Source organism: Chionomys nivalis, chromosome 18, assembly GCF_950005125.1.
Source record: "Chionomys nivalis chromosome 18, mChiNiv1.1, whole genome shotgun sequence".
Classification (NCBI taxonomy): Eukaryota; Metazoa; Chordata; class Mammalia; order Rodentia; family Cricetidae; genus Chionomys; species Chionomys nivalis.
Genome location: NC_080103.1, coordinates 40,018,450 through 40,035,307, shown reverse-complemented (window position 1 = coordinate 40,035,307; position 16,858 = coordinate 40,018,450). Strand labels below are relative to the sequence as shown.

The 16,858-nt window shown below is 46.2% G+C and overlaps 1 protein-coding gene and 1 non-coding gene across 2 annotated transcripts; one reads left to right on the top strand and one right to left on the bottom strand.

The window, feature by feature from the left end:
- The first annotated feature begins 416 nt into the window (after positions 1 to 416).
- LOC130890095 (disks large homolog 5-like) lies at positions 417 to 9,602 on the top strand. Its single transcript, XM_057794049.1, has 7 exons — positions 417 to 473; positions 2,901 to 3,060; positions 4,560 to 4,691; positions 5,252 to 5,435; positions 7,734 to 7,849; positions 8,701 to 8,795; positions 8,964 to 9,602. Exons 2-7 carry the CDS (start codon positions 2,954 to 2,956, stop codon positions 9,131 to 9,133), a joined length of 804 nt encoding a protein of 267 aa, XP_057650032.1. The 5' UTR covers positions 417 to 473; positions 2,901 to 2,953; the 3' UTR covers positions 9,134 to 9,602.
- A 3,164-nt stretch (positions 9,603 to 12,766) lies between these two features.
- On the bottom strand, positions 12,767 to 12,838 carry Trnap-ggg (transfer RNA proline (anticodon GGG)). Its single transcript has one exon. It is a non-coding gene; the product is annotated as a tRNA-Pro (tRNA).
- Positions 12,839 to 16,858: the final 4,020 nt, after the last annotated feature.

The window sequence follows — 16,858 nt, the reverse complement described above, 5'->3', positions numbered from 1 at the left end:
GGAAGCCATCCCAGGGCAGACGTTCTGAAGTGAGCTTCAACTTCTCACATAAAACCTGAGAAGCAGAGGGCTAGATTTCTGGCTTAAGAAAGACAATGTGCCTAAAGGCTTCCCCTGTGGCCTCAGAGAGGCTCTTGGAATAGCACCTTAGTTTCAGGTCACTTTTGGGTGAAGTAGTTAGCAGGGGTTAATAGCTGTATCATATGACATCAGCAGTCCCCCACCTGGACATTCTACTGTATCCTGGAGAGCCCTGGAATTCTGTGATGTCACCAGTGTTGTGGCAACGCCAACTGCCCTTGAGGCATTCGTTCAGTGCCTGTGTGGTTCACCCACAGCCATGCTGACACGACTGAACAGGCTGCTTGGGAGACAGGATGGAGAGCACAGGGAGACCAGAGAGAGGCACAGGGAAGGTGGCCTTGAGTCTCCGAGTCACACATCAAGAAATAAATGGTTCCGGAAAAAGCACAGTGAGTCCTGGACAGGGGATAGAGATTCCTGAAGGATGAAGGCTTAAGTTGGTCCTTTCAGGAGTGGGACTCAGGAGGTGGGAGTTTCTGGGAAGCGATGGTCCTCTTCTGCTTTTCTGAGTTACTAAAGAGCAGACCCAGAGTTGAGGATTTCTGTGGTGTGTTTGGCAGAGAGCCAGGGATGGTCAAGGCTTTGACTGCTGTGCTGAGTGCCCTTGGCTTTCACTCTGCCTCTGCGTGGGAAGCACAGAGGGACCACAGTGGTTTCTGTTCCAGCCCTGCCCTTCACCCGCACTGAATTTCTTTTGCTTGTGTGTCACTAAAAACAGGGAGAATAAAGTCCCTTGGACAAAGCAGGAGGTTCTCATATTTTACATCACAACCTCTTGCAGGGCAGGAACCACCAATTATTGCTGCATGTCAGTGACCCCTAAGGTTTCCGAATTCCTCTCCTCTCGCTAGCCAATCATCTCTCCTCTAACTAGAGTTCAGGAATGGGCCAGCACTCTTCCTGAAAGTGATTGTTCCTGGTGTCTGGGGGCTCCCCTGGGTATATTCAACCTCACCTATGGACAGTTGATCATGCCTTTGCTAACACTGTGAGGGCTGGAAAGTATTCTTCTGAAGCTTTGGATCATTGTTTCATTATTACCCATAAGATTTATTATTGTTCTGACAGCATACCCCCAAACCCCCACCACCCCATACAATGTTTCAGTCCCATGGATCTTCTCTGATGTGCTGTATGTTATTCACTGTATGGATCTGATCCTTCCTTCCCCATCATCCTGGGCTAATGGCTTAGCATCCTTTATCTCTCATCCTATTGATTAGTCGTCTTAAGGATGGGAAGAGCCATTCCTGGGAAGTCTCTGGAAAGTAAATCTTGTCCTCCACCCAAGATGAACTTGTGAATTAGAATGAACTAGATTCTAATAAATCGGGGAGACCTCTGGATTGAAAGGAAGAGGTGTTGAAGGGCTTCGGCTGTGACTCAGGGAAGGATCCTGGAAAGGGTAGCTTGGTTTTTCGTGAATTGGGAAAGAGCTATCTATCAGATAGGTGATGATCCCAAAAGTCTCTTATCTGAACATTCTGTCGTATCCTGGAGAGCGTTTGGCATCTTCTATGACATCACCAGTGTAGGGGCAATGCCAACTGCCCTAGAGGCATTCATTGTTTATACGGTTCACCAAGAAATATGTTGGCAAGACTGGCAGAGGGATCTCTGGTTTTCTAAGAAGAAGGTGAGACTCAAACAGGACCTTCTAGAAATGGGGTTTGGTAGGTGGGACCATCTGAAGCAATGAGCCTATGCCCCTTCTCTGGGTTCCTAAAGAGCAGACCAAAATTGGAGGATTTCTGCCAAGAGTTAGGAATGGTCGAGGCTGCAGCCACTGTGCTGGGAGCTCCTTACTATAATTCTGAGTGGGAAAAAAAATGCAGCAGGAGACAGTGTCACTGTGAGTCATCAGGGTCGGGTGTTCCTGCACTTCATCCTCAGTGGATTTCTGTAAGTTCCGTGGGTACCTGATGTGAATATGAGCGGGGGGATCACCCCATCCCGGCACTCAGGTCTGAGACATTTGGTTGCTTTTAGTCTTGGATGCAGGTTAGCTGGTCTGGGAGGTAAAATTTCACGAGGGCATCAGGACCTTTCTGCATCTCATCAGACAGGGGCTGACATTTCGAAACCAGCATGACTGGGCTAGCCTGTACCTCCCAGGGTCAGTGGGGCTGCAGTAGGGACTGATGTGTTGTGGGATATTTTACTCTTTTGGCTTTCTTGGGGTACCCACTACCAAGATCCCAAATAAATCACACACACAGAGGCTTTATATACTTACCTTGGGATGTTTCTTGTCAGCTTTTCTTGACTTAAATTATCCCGACTACCTTTTGCCTCTGGGATTTTATCTCTCTCTTCTGTAAAACTCACTTTCACTCTTACTCCATGGCTGCTGAGTGAGTTGGTGGCTGGCTCCTTGAGTCCTCCCGTTTTCTTCTTGGGCTCCTCCTTATTCTCCTCTCAGAGTTCACCTCCTGTTTACACGCTCTGCCTGCTAGTCCCACCTATTCGTGCTCCTGTCTCGCTATTGACCGTCCATCTCTTTATTAGGACCATCAGGTGTTATAGACAGGCACAGTAACACAGCTTCACAGAGTTAAACAAATGCAGCATAAACAAAAGTCACACAACTGAAAATAACATTTCTCAATATTGATGGACATAGCTAGCAATGGTGATTAGGGAAGGAGACATGGCTTATGGGTCCCAACTTGAGGACAGTTGTTCTGCTCTTTGGGGGTCTTCAGTGGGTTCCATGCATTCCCTCTTCCTCAGGCCTCTTTTTGGGACTCAACATGGTCTCTCATGACCCTGTACTATCTAACTATACAAATTCACTGATGTTTATCTACCTATAGGGAGTGCTGGAAAAACATCAACCTCAGCCTCCATCACTGAGCAAAAGCAGCAGATGAACAAGGTCGATGAACTGACCCTTCAGCTTCAGATGATGACCAATGAGAGGAATGAACTTCGTGCAATCCTGGCCAATTATACCAACAATGATTTGAACAACAGGTAGTCATTATGTCCAGATCTCTGGTGACTGTCTTGACCCTCCTGTGTCAACCCCTCATTTCCTCATGTCACTTGAGGCTGCACCTCCAAGGTGTCCTCCTGCCCAAACTACTTTTCCCATGTGCACCTGAGAGGCAGAACTGAAGCCTGGGCAGGAGTGAGATGGGGGCACAGGCTGTTCTGCCTCCTCTTAATGAAAAGCAGAGCCTGCGGCCTGAGTCACATTCTATGGATGGGGCAGTAGTGTGTGAGCTCACAACGTGCATTTCAAACAGGCCTGGACAGGTGTTGGCTTGTGAAAGATGCTGGGGCTGAGTTCATGGGGAGTCTTTGTTTTTGACTGGGTAATTTCTTGCTGGTTGCTCTGAGATCAGGGCCTGGTCTACTTGGTCCATCTCAGTGTGTGATTGGGAGGCCTGCAGCTCATCTGGGAAGCTATCTGCTCTTGTTTCTTGTACTCTGAGATAATGCCACCTACCTGCCTGTCTCTGATATCCTAATTGTGTATGGGTTTATGTGGGTGAAGGCTAAGGGGCCCAAACATTGCCAATATGGCAGTGGCAGGTTTTGCCCTTTTCACCTCCCTCTCCCTTGATAAAACATTTAATTGCATTCCTAAAATTAGTCCCCAGGCCTCATTCCTTCGTTGGCCACTGACTCATTCCTGAAGCCAAACACCGAGGTCCAGAAATCAAAATTCATTATTTGGCTGTTCTGGCTTACCTGTCCAATCAGGTCTCAACAGCTCATCCTAGCACAGACTCCCCTCACCATTGCTTGCTTTCAGCCCTTGCCTGATTCAGAGGCAGCTTCCCCGCCCCCCAATTCAATGATTGCTCCTCTGGGTCACTAAAGCTCCTTTGTGCTGTGGTGTCTGAGTGTGTTCTGTACTGTCTCTGAGGGGATTCTTTATAGTGTGTGTGTGTGTGTGTGTGTGTGTGTGTGTCCAGATGCTGTGAGTCAGAGATTGGTAGCAGGGCTGAGGATTTGTCTGTCTAGAGTTTCAGGTGATATAAGTGCTGAGGCCAGAGAGTCCCACTTTGAGCTTCCCTGCCCTCATTCTCTGTGCTCGCCTTGATGACTGAATTCCCTGGAGAGTCTATACAGCCATTGTGCTGTATGGTTTCCTCCATGGAAATCCTGATTATGAGTTCTGGGCATCCCTGTGAAAATGAACACAGAATAAACATTTTTTTTTCTGAAGACACGTCATCACAGGTTTCATGTAGGCCCAGACCCATGGCACAGACTCTGGGACATCTTAAAAAGAGCTAGTTTGTTCCTCCAGGCCTATGAGGAAGCTCATGTAGCCCTGCCTTTCTCCCTCTTGACGCTCTGTCTTTCTGGCCCTGGGGCAGCTTAGCAAGTCTAATAACATCAACAGGTCCTAGTCCCTGGGACTCAGGATGTGACAGCCAGTGCACTAGGATAATCCGAGACACAGCCTTAATTCAAGTGTTCATGGGCTTCTGTGTTCCTGGGCCCATGCTCTACCACAGGCTGAATTCTGAGCTTGAGGAGCTGAAAATGGATCATCAGAAGGAGATGTCAGAGCTAGAGAAATTCCCCAAGGAAATTAATGAGGCCTCTTCCAAGTGCAAGGAGCTGACTGAGAAGATCAACTCCTACCGGTGAGTGCCTGATTGGATGGGACCCCCGTACTTCGGAAGGATAGCTTCTACCCCCACCCCTTTGTCTTTGAATCAACGTGAGGGCTGTGGTTCTAGATTGTTTACCTTGTACTTGTCCTCCCAGACTGATTTCTCCCAAGAGCAAGGAGTCCGAGAGCCCCTCCCAACATGATCCTGTCAGCTTCCGGAGCTTCTAGAGAGAAAACATGGTTTTCACCATGAATGGTCTCTGGGACTCTGACAGGGGCTTACAGAGCCTGTTGCTATGGGACACAGATGTGGAATGTATTCCTCTTGGGTCCTCTGTCCTCCCTCAGACCATGTTTGCTCTATACCTGATGATAGTCTCCCAATACCATGATCAGTGTAGGACCGGTGTTTGTTGGGGGTGCAGAGTCCTGTTCTCAGAGATACATCACCTGGGTGACACTGGCCTGGCTAATGTGGGCTGCAGTCTGGGGCTGTCTGAGGACATGGGACCTTGCAGGGATGGTGGTATTAGTAGGTAGGAGTGACAGATGGAGGAGGACTGGAGCTCATCATTGCTTGTGATGGTTAAGCACCCTCCACAGCCGGCTTCTGGGGGAATGGACACAGATGAAGGAAAAAGTGGGCATGTTGAATGAAGACAAAAGAAAGCTGCAGGAGGAGCAGATTTTCCTGCAAGAGTCCTGTGAGAAAACAAGGAGGCTCTGTGAGGAGGCCCAGGAGAAGATCTATAACCTCTGGACCAAGCAGCAGCAGGTAAGCTGAGGCAGCAGGAGCAAGCTGCCCACCTATCTTACCACACACACGCGCGCACACACACACACGCACACACACACACACACACGCACACACACACACACACATATGTACATCGTCACGTAACCGTCCCCTCAGTTACCCAGCTGACCACCTCCATTCCAACTAATGGTTCATTTCTGGGATCCTTCACAAGTCTTTCTGGGGAGTTCACCTCTGTGAACAAAAAACCTGACTGGCAAACAAACCATCTCGCTCTGGTAAAAGCTGCAGTCCATTGAGGGAGGTGGGTAAATCACATATCACACACCTACATGTCAGTACGGTAGAAAGGGTTCTATGCTGGGAATCATATAGGGAGAATCACAGAGCTTTGAGTGAGTGTGTGAGGACAAGGGTCTGGGGAATCATTTGCTCGGTGGAACAGAAAATTTCTGTTCTGCTTAAGCTACCAGATCAGAGCTCTTTGGATCTCCTGTCCCCTCACAGGTAGAGCTTCCTATCTTTTTCTGTCTCATCTTATTGCTAAATGGTTCATTTGGTAAGAAAGAAAAAGGACTTGGTGTTTTCTCTCAACTTTTATACATTTTTACTATTTTGGAATTAATGTGTTTTGTAATTAAAAAAAATTCAAGCCCCAGAGCTATTTTGAAAACAAGAAGTGGACTTCTTTCCTTTCACCGAACTGAGGTAACCTCCCAGGAAATGTCTGGTTTGTCTCATTGGCTTCAGAACACAGAACCTGGCAGGAAAGCCCAGTTGAGGATGTGTGTCTTTGTCTGCTCTGGGTGAAAGGTGACTGCCCACTAACGACTTTCCTGCATCCTGTTTTTTTGTTCTTCTTGTTACCTGGTGCCATTTTTCTTTCACCTTTGTCTAATCTTGGCTCAGTTGGCTTTGTCTTTGGATCTTGGCCTGGATTTTATTCTTTAAGAAATTCTGAACTAAAACAAACAAACAGACAAACAAACAAACAAATAAATAAATAAATAAATAAATAAAAGAAATTCTGAACTGCAGAGGTGTTTCCCTCCAGCAGAAGTCCCATAGCCACGCTGAGCTGTGAGGACAGGCTGTCTTAGTACAGCACACTTAGGCTCATCATAGTCTATAGCACTCACTGCATGTTGTGTCTGCAGCACTCAGATGCTGCTTTCATTCCAAGCTTCTTTACACTGAGTTAAAGTTGGTCTAATGGAGATTGGAAGAAATGAGGACCCCCAGACATTGCTATGGTGTAAAATGGTGTAGCCCTGGGGGAAGCTATGTATAATTTTTCAGAAACTTGGATTGCAGTCACAAGATGACCTTGTGATCCCAGAATGAGAAGTAAGGGTTCACAGAGAATCTAGGGGACACCCAGGTTATAGAAGCATTCCTTAGAGCACCACCAAACCAGAAAATATTCAAATGCCCCTCATTGATGAGTAAAAATTCAGTGAAATCAAGCCCTTCCATGGAATACTGTTAAGCAGGAAGTAATACATGCACTCCTTTGACCATGAGTCAGTCAGCCTTCTGTTACTTAGAGAAATCCCTGACATAATCATCTTACTAGACAGAAAGGTTTATTTGACTCCTGGTTGTAGAGATTTTCTGGCTTTCTGAACTCATTGCTTGAACTCATTGGGCCAAAATTTAGGTAACCTGTGGTTTAGAGTGCTTCTGTTGGAGGAAGCTTCCCTCCTTGGAGCCACTGGGAAGCACTGAGAAAGCAAGGGGCTGGGCTACCATCAGGCAGTGGTCCTGAACCACAGAACTAAGCCTTTATTGTACAGACTGGAAAACTTGCTATACAAGCTTAATGACTGGTGAAAGAACCCTGGCATCCACCATTTTGTGGCCCAGGTGCACAAGGCAAGCACTACATTGACTGCTCTGCCCACTGTGTTCTTCTCCCAGGGACCAGGCGGGCATGTGGTGCATAGACACAGGCAGGCAACACACACACACTTATAAAGTAAAAATAGAATGTAAACTCATCAAAACAGAGCAAAAGTACACAATCCTCACCACATCACCACATCCCTGTGCCTGGGTTGGAGTAATGGTGGAGAGGGTGTGGGCTAATGAAAGTTAACTCTCTTCTCTATACGATCCCAGGTGATCTCTTCCTCCATTAGTGTTAGCTAGGAACTACACATGTGGATGCAATGCAGTGTGCTTGTATGTGTGCATCCATGTACTTCTGTGTGTTCAGGAGTATATGCGTTTGTGTGTGTCTGTGTGCGTGCATGCACACATGTTTACGTGGGTGCAGACAACCCTGTCCTAAGAACACAATTTTCTAATGATTAGGAACAACAAAGACTGGAGAAACATCTTCATTCCCTACTGAAGCCGAAGGAACTGGTTACCCAGCAGAAGGACTCGGCAGTAAAGCTGCAGCATCACTTCACTGAGTCCCAGACGAGGTAGGAGCATGGACTGGCAGAAGATGCAGTCTAGTGGATCCTCTGTACCTGGATCTCTGTCCTCTTTTGGGTTTTTATTCATTTGGCAAGGCTCCCAGTCACAGCCAGGGAAAGAATACCTCAGAGTATCGAGTTGGCGAATACCAGGAACTTTTGTCTAGGAAACAATATGTTTGGTTATTGGTCTTTTGAGGATTGTGTCCCCTTCTTCTCTTGTGAGAAGCAGGAAGTCAATTGTGAGGACAGTGTGTCCTCTGTCACTTTATTTTCCTTCAGGATCATCACATTGAGAGAGAAGTTTCTAGTCTGTGGCTGATTTGAATGCAGCACATTCCTGCTGGTTGCAGGCTCTCTGCAGAGTTCATCAGTTTCCTGTGAGAAGATTTACTCTGGCCATAAACAGATTAGGAGCTGACAAATTAACCCCATGCAGGTTCTGAGCTGTATGACTAATCAGAGCCTTCTCTGCAGTGTTGTGTAGGCTCCACTAGAGGGCAGACATGGAGTTTTACAGGTTGCTCACATTGACCTGGTATCCAATCATGGCCCGGAATATCTTTCCTGAACTGTGACTCAGACATTGACCTTTCTCCAAATTAATGTTTTTGGGTTGTTGGGAAAATATACTCTTTTTTTTCTAGTCAGCACAGTGTATTTTCCAGTTCAACTTATAGCAGTTTTTAAAAGTTGAGAAAATATCCAGCCCAGGATCTCTGTGACCTTTTTCCCTTGGGGGAAACAGGGAATGAGCTCAGCTAAAAGATAATGCTGGATTGTCTAGCTGGTGGGGGTTCAAAGCTGGGATGGCAGGGCCCCACCAGGCCTCCGTCCTAGCTGTCCATCTCCTCCAGGTCTGAACATCTCCAGCATGAACTGGAAGAGACCACAGCCCAGGAGGAGAGCCTCCTGCAGATGGAGCTGCTGCAGCAGGAGCGCTATGTGCCAGGCAAGTGAGCCACCATGGAGCCCCATTTCCACCAACCTGGGTATTCACGGTGTGGGTTTTCTTCCTTGATTTTATTTTACTAGAGTTGAATAGGTCCTGATTTTTTTTTTCTTGCCAGTATCCCAGAGAGACAGTTTCTATGTCTGATTTCCACTTCTTCTCTGACAGCACCTCTTAAGAGAACTGAGAAGGCTGGAGGAAGCCAGAGACACCTTGAAGGCATGACATTCTACACTCCAGGATCCAGGCCTCCTCTGAAAAAGCCATGTCCTTTCTTCTGTGAACTCAGCAGTGAGGAAAATATCAACCAATCATCAGAGGATCCAGTCACAATCTGATCCACCTCTGTTGGCTCACATCCAGAGAAAAGACTGCATCAGAAATAAGCTTGAGATTTAGAGGACACCCCACAAATTACACAGAAGCCTAACATCCATCACCAAGTGGCCCCAGTGTGGGAAAAACAACATGGAGGGAATTATGTGGGTGAGCAAGAGTTAATCTGTCAGCTACTGTCAAGGGCTTTGGCAAGCTGACTCCATATGTGATGTAGAATCTGACAAGGAAGACTCTGTCACACTGCTATCCAGACAGACCACACCCAAAGTCTAAGATTCTCTCTCTAGTGCAGAGCTGACGCTGACCCCATATCACGTACAAGTGTTGGTGATGATAATTCCCTACAGAGACTAATCCACTTCCTCTTGTCTCGTGTTATTGATTCCAAAGGAAAATGGGAATTTTGCTTAATTTTGTTTGGTTGGTTGTTTTTGTTATGTTTTAGATTGTTTTGGTTTGGTTTATATATCGGGATATCTGCATTAGTTTTTTGGTTTTCTTCATCTTAGTGTAAGGTTTTGTTATCTTTTGTTATTTATTTTGTTCTTTCCATTGTTTTAATAGTTTGTTAAGGTTACACACTGTCTATAATGACTGCTGTCTTAAAGCCCCCATTGAATAAATGAATGTTTTATGAATAAAAAGCAATTTCCAACTTTTCACTCTTAAGACTCTTCTTTAGTCAGGTGAGCTGTCACACTCCTGTAAACCCACAACTCACAGGCGTGGATCTGTTTCAGCAAGTTCCAGGCAACTTGGGCTGCACAGTGATTTCCCAGCCATGGTCTACACAGGCAGATGGCACCTTGGATATGGATACGGATGGCATGGCCTGCTCCGTGTATACCCACTAGTCTACAGAAAAACTAGACATATTGCATCCTCGGGGTCATATGTTTAGCTTCAGTAGAATGTGGTACACACAGTGTATAACATGTTCATGACATCATCATGCAGAGCAAACTGAAGGGAAACACAAGTAACTGCAGCTGGAAGCTTCTATGTGTTCTGCCTGGTCCCGTGGCTGCTGTAAAGTAATTACTCTGAGGCTTAATATTAATTATAATTGTTTGGTCAATACTCAGGCTTATTACTAGCTAGTTCTTACATTTAAATTGACCCATTTCTATTAATCTGTCCATTGCCACATGGCTGTGATTTACCACTAATTCTCTGGCATCCCACTCCTTTGGTGGCTACATGGCATCTCCTAGACTCTGCCTTCCTTCTCTCTGTATCTCTGTTTGGATTTCCTGCATAGCTATAATCTGCTTGACCCTTGGCCAAATCAGCTTCTTTATTAAGCAATGACAGTAAAACATATTCACATCATACAGAGGGGCGTCCGACATCACACAACTACATTGTTCCTGGCCTCTCGGGAAATGAGAACATTCACCAAAAGAGTGTACAAAATATAAGGAAATGTAAAGCAGTCTTTCTCTGGTTTTCTTGAAACATGAGTGATATGAAAAATGATAACCACACAGCAGAAATAATGTCCTCCAAGACATGTTGGGTCATTTTGTGGTGCTTTTATTTCTATTGTGGGTGTTTTGCCACTACATACATGCAATTCCCAAAGTGGCCAGATGAGGGCAGTGGATTCCACCCAGAATGCACATTAAAGAGGTTTATTTGCTGTCATGTGTGTCTTCTGAGACAGCCAAAAGAGCTCTTAATGCATGAGCCACCTCTCCAATCCCTGCTCTTGACTTTGTCCTCCCAGTCATATGTGCTCTACTAGTAGATTGGATCACCTCAACCAAAGACGGAAGTTTCTTGAGACAGGTCCATGAAGCAGGCATGCTAATTGTCTTAGGCTGCCACATATCCATGCAGGGCTCACATAGGTTCCGGTCCCAGCTCCAGCATCACTGACTGTCTGATTGGAACGGGTTTTTTCACCTCTCATCTAGGTTGACAATGCAGGTTAGGACTGTCTAATCAAATGCAGAAATTGAGAAGACCCTTCTGGGGGTGGAGGTGGGGTAAGGAACCCCTCTTGATAGTCTAACTAAGCAATATTTGGAGGAGCCTTATGACTAGCTGGAGTAAAAGGAGCCTGTAGCAGGGGCCACATACCTCCTGTGGAGAGTGTTTCTGTGCAAGACTAAAAAAAGGGAGAGAGATGGTAGATAGATGATAGATAGATAGATAGATAGATAGATAGATAGATAGATAGATAGATAGAGCTGGGCGATGGTGGCGCACGCCTTTAATCCCAGCACTCAGGAGGCAGAGGCAGGTGGATCTCTGTGAGTTCGAGACCAGCCTGGTCTACAAGAGCTAGTTCCAGGACAGGCTCCAAAACCACAGAGAAACCCTGTCTCGTAAAACCAAAAAAAAAAAAAAAGATAGAGATAGATAGATAGATGATAGATAGATAGAGATAGATAGATAGATAGATGATAGATAGATGATAGATAGAGATAGATAGATAGATAGAAAGATAGAGATAGATAGATGATAGAGATAGATAGATAGATAGATAGATAGATAGATAGATAGATAGATAGATAGATAGAGATAGATAGATGATTGATAGATAGATAGATAGATAGATAGATAGATAGATAGATAGATAGAAAGATAGATAGATAGATGATAGATAGATAGATGATAGAGATAGATGATAGATAGATAGATGATAGATAGATAGATAGAAAGATAGATGATAGGTAGATAGAGATAGATGATAGATGATAGATAGATAGATGATAGATAGATAGATAGATGATAGATAGATAGAGATAGATGATAGATGATAGATAGATAGATAGATAGATGATAGATAGATAGATAGATAGAAAGATAGATGATAGATAGAGATAGATGATAGATAGATAGATAGATAGATATAGAAGATAGCCCAGAGACCTAGGGAAAAACTTTTTTTTTTAGACCGGTTGACTATTCCCACAAGTTCTGTGCCACCATTGTCCTTCATATTTTGTAGGCAGGACATTTTGTAGGTCAAAGGTTTTGTGACTGGGTTGGTTGGCGTCTGCTTTTCTCTTTCAATAGCCCACAGAGTACCCTCCCTCAGCCAAGAGACTAGAAAGTAGGGGTGCAGGCTTCCTGTATGACCGAGCTTGACTTCCCCATGTTCCATGTGTGGATGTTACCTCAGCAATGGGACCCACTTGCAGTTTTTGGAATTGAATGCAGCCCAGTCCTACCACTGGAATCCTTGCCTGGTGAAGGAGACGGCCAGTTGAGACTCCATTACTGGGAGCCATCACTAGCAATGGGGAGGGGAAGGACACATTAAAGGGAGAGTAGAACATAGAAAACAAGCTTTCCCGCTAATGTGTTATTACTAAGACAAATACCAGATGGGAACATTCAGAGCCAGCCTGCATCAAAACCAGGGGTAGGGGTGTTGCTCAAAGATGGTGCTTACTATGCCCTGGTCTCAGGGTGATTGACAGTGAAGGCAATTTTGTGTTTCCACCTGAGACAGCGCGATTGACAGTGAAGACTCCAAACTGCAAACTGTAATAATAAATAGTGTTTGAGTTCCTCCATGTCAGCAGGACTTGAACAAGGGAGACTGGAGTCTGTGTCAAGACATTAGCTAGGTGTAGGGGCACGGGGTCAAGAAAACACCAAACGGGAAGGACAATAGTTGCCGTGACTCGGATTCGAACCGAGGTTACTGCAGCCCCAATGCAGAGTACTAACCACTATACGATCACAGCGAGCCACGCCGAGTGATGTGCTCTACAGCGGGTGTTCACCCAAGCCTCAGTCAAGCTCAGCCCGGCGCGGACCGGCCTGTGCTGCAGAAGTGATTTCTCTAAAGCCGCTGGGTTGGGAGTGGCGCCGAGTGCAGGCGTCCGTGCCTCGATTGGGTGGTGAGGGCACTCGCTAGCTGAAGTCTGTGGGTCGATACCACTCCTGCAGGTGTAGTATTTCCCCCAAGCACGTGACAGCCTTTCATCACCCTCCTCTCCGTGGCGGATGGGCCACCTGGGGAGGGGGCGAACTAGCTGTCCAAATCCTTCCCTAAACGCCGCCCACCGGCAGAGAACAAAACCGTCACCGCCAGTCCCCAGACTCCTTACCAAACACAGCCGGGCCTGCCCGTTTCTGTGATTTATTTTGTTTTTTTCACATCCCATGGTTTTCTAAATAAATCGGTTCCAGGGTTTTGTGATTACAAATTAGGCTGTGGTGGCCTAATTCATATGCATATGAATAGTCATATGCATATCTTTAGCCATTGGTGGAAAGTTTACCTATTTTATTAAAAATCTGGCCCGTTTCCTGTGCTTTGGTGACTTGTCCATAATTTTCCTTCATTAAGGAGGACTCCCACTCTCCGTCATCCCCAAATAAAACAAAGACAGCAGGTGGGGGTTGTCCATAGGTGTCCTCCTCAGCACTCCCACTCCCAAAATAAAAATTAGCTTTGTTGTTTTCCCTGCCAGAGGCCAGGCCATAAAGAGACAGCGTGTGACAGGTAATGAAGGCCTTAAGTTCGTGAGCTGGGTTTTTCGTGGGCTTCGGGAATTTCTGAGAAGGATGTAGGTATATGCACTTTCCAGTTGCCAAGTTAGCACACAAGTGGCTGCAAATTTGGAAAAGTTAAACTCTCAAAAGTTGTAGTTCCTGGGTGGCTTTGAACCACCAATCTTCTGATCAACAGTAGAACCCACTAACCGACTGTGCCACAGACACAGTTCATAAGGCCCTGCTGCGTCTCCTGTGTGATTTCGGCTTCACTGCGGCAGCCCACCTTGCGGGGGCCGAGCATCCGCGTGCCCCATGGCCGCTTCCCGAGCTCACGCGAACGTTATGGACCCGGCGTCTCCGGAACGCTGGGACTCCGCAGCTATCCGGGTGTCGGGGCCGTGGGGACTCCACGCTGGCGGACTCACCGTCCGGGCTCCCAATAGGACTCCACGAAGGAGACCAAGTGCGCTTAGGGTCCGATCCTTTGTAGACCCGGAGCACGGACGCGCGAGGAGCTGGTCACCCCAGGTGTGTACTGGAGCCTCGGCGCGGCCCCACGTGGAAAAGGCGACGAGTGTGGTGTCAGTGCTCAGGCGGTGCAGACGGGTAGGAGAAGGAGGGACTTGACCCGGAGTAGAGAGGGACTAGGGTGGATGCGAGTGTGACTACGCACCGCAGGGATCTGAGGCGGAGCCGGGTGGAACCCAGGACGTACCCGCGAGAATGGTGACTATAAAGAAACTGGAGCTTATGTTTAGGGAGATATAACACCACGAGGGGTGTTTCGTTTTGCTTTTAATTAACCAGAAGAATTGCTTCTTAGCAACGGTTCCAGTCTTTCAGGTAGAGGTGTGCTGGTACTGAGCCGGAGTCAAGGAAGTGTGTAAACTTGCAAAAATCTAAAATAAGAAAAGATGACTTATAAGGCAAGACCAGTCACCTACTCATATACTAAGGAAAAAGAGAGGTAAAAGGAGACAGTAGAGAAACGAAAATAAGAGCTAACTCTTTTTTCAGAAGATAAGAGGGGAGAGCACGAACGCAGTCCCCAATAGGATCGCCCCGGACGCGCACACTCGATTCATGCTCCCCGCGGCCACCCGCAGACCCGCGCGCTCTCTTCCATGCCGCGTGGAAATCCCTCGCATTTCCGCAGAGGTTGCGGATGCAGCAGCCCCTGCGCGACCCTCATCTGCATAGATCACGCCCCCAACTGACACCCAGGGGTGACACTACACCCCTCCCCTTCGCCCCGTTGGCCTTGCTCGCAGAGAGCTGGATGGAGTGTTGCAGGACCAGAGACAAACCATTTTGTATTATCTCCCACCCCAAATAGCCGATGGCTGCTCACCGCCGTGGCCTAACTGCCTTGTGGCTGGTTTTGGTGCCAAGCGACAGACCCCTATCTTCCGCCAATACGAAATCAGAGAAGTCAGGCAGCAAGAGAGCCAGCCCTACAGCAGAGGTCCCCAACTTCGCTCAAACCGGCCTACCTCATATCTCCACCACTGCAATTTACAAGGCTCTTGATGTATGGTTTTCTCTGTTCTCTTCTACAGAAACACCATGAAACTGACGCTATGTCCAGGGGATCCACTCTGCCCTCTCTGGACCTCCTCAGGCTCCTACATGTGTGTCTTGAACACATACAATCAGGCACAAATGCCCATACCCAAAATAAGTACTCCCTTTTCTGTGTTGTGTATGTGGGGGAGGGGCAGGTGTGTCTGAGCCGTGGCTGGCCACAGGAGGCACCGCTGAGATCAGGAACTAGGGACACTCTGAGGGATGCCCTCCGGAAGATTGGCAAGCAGGGAAGTAATAAAGAAAAGATGAGAGGGTGAATTGAAGGATGAGTGTGGATTTTTTCAAGTCTGCTTTGGTAGTAAAGATAATAATAATAATAAAAAGCCCAGGACGAGATTGTTTCAGCTCAGAATTCTACTAGATTTTCAAAGAAGAACTAATACCAATACTCCTCAAATTATTCCACACAATAGAACCAGAAGGAACATTGTCAAACTTTTTATGAGGCTACAATTACCCTGATACCCAAATCACAGAAATCTAAGAAAGAGAATTACAGACCAATCTCACTCATTAACATTGATGCAAAAAATAAGCAATAAAATACTTGCAAATTAAATCCAAGAACACATCAGAACCATCATCCGCCATGATCAATTTGGCTTCATCCCAGAGATACAGGGATGGTTCAACAGACAGAATATTGTATACATAATAAATATTTTAAAAAAATCTATCAACATAATCCACCATATAAATAAACTGAAAAATAAAAGCCACATGATCATTAGATGCTGAAAAAGCTTTCAACAAAATACAACACCCCTTCATGATAAAGATCTTGGAGAGAGCAGGGATACAAGGAACATACCTAAACATAATAGAGGTAACATACAGCAAGCCAACAGCCAACATCAAACTAAATGGAGAGAAATTCACAGCGATCCCACTAAAATCAGGAACAAGACAAGGTTGTCCACTCTCTCCATATCTATTCAATGTAGTTCTTGAGGTCCTAGCTAGAGCAATAAGACAACAAAAGGAGATCAGGGGGATACAAATCAGAAAAGTAGAAATCAAACTCTATTTGCTGATGATATCATAGTATATATAAGTGATCCAAAAAATTCTACCAAGGAACTTGATGGGAACGAGAGTGTACAAGACAGCTGTTGTCCAAGCTTCACTGTATCATCAAAAGCAGCACCGATGGAAGAAGTTAAGTCTGCATGTATTCACTTAATCTGGGGTAACAAGCACGCTCAGAATGAGATGTCTGCTGTGATGTTGGACGTTTGAGTTCTTATAGATTATATCGAGTGATTTGGGACAGGGATAAAATAAGTGACAATGTCAAAAGGCCTGTCCTCAGCTAAGGGCAATACAAAGTTATAAGAAATCAATAGGAACCCAGCACCTTTGGTAAGAAACAACAAGCCTGGGATGGGGTAGGGGTGGCGCTGTGAGAAAAGTGTGCTTACAGGTCTGGAGCTCAGGCACTGGAAACCAAGAGTCTGATGAGGACAAATGGGGGTATTGGAAGGATCTACATTTTGGAGAAAGAAGGGAGGGGTGGGGCTGGACAGAAGGTTCAGCAGTTAAGAGCACTGACTGCACTTCCAGAGGACCCTGGTTCAATTACCAGCACCCACATGGCAGCTCACAATTTTCTCTAACTCCAATTCTAGGCGACCTGACAGCCTCACACAGACATACATGCAGGCAAAACACCAATG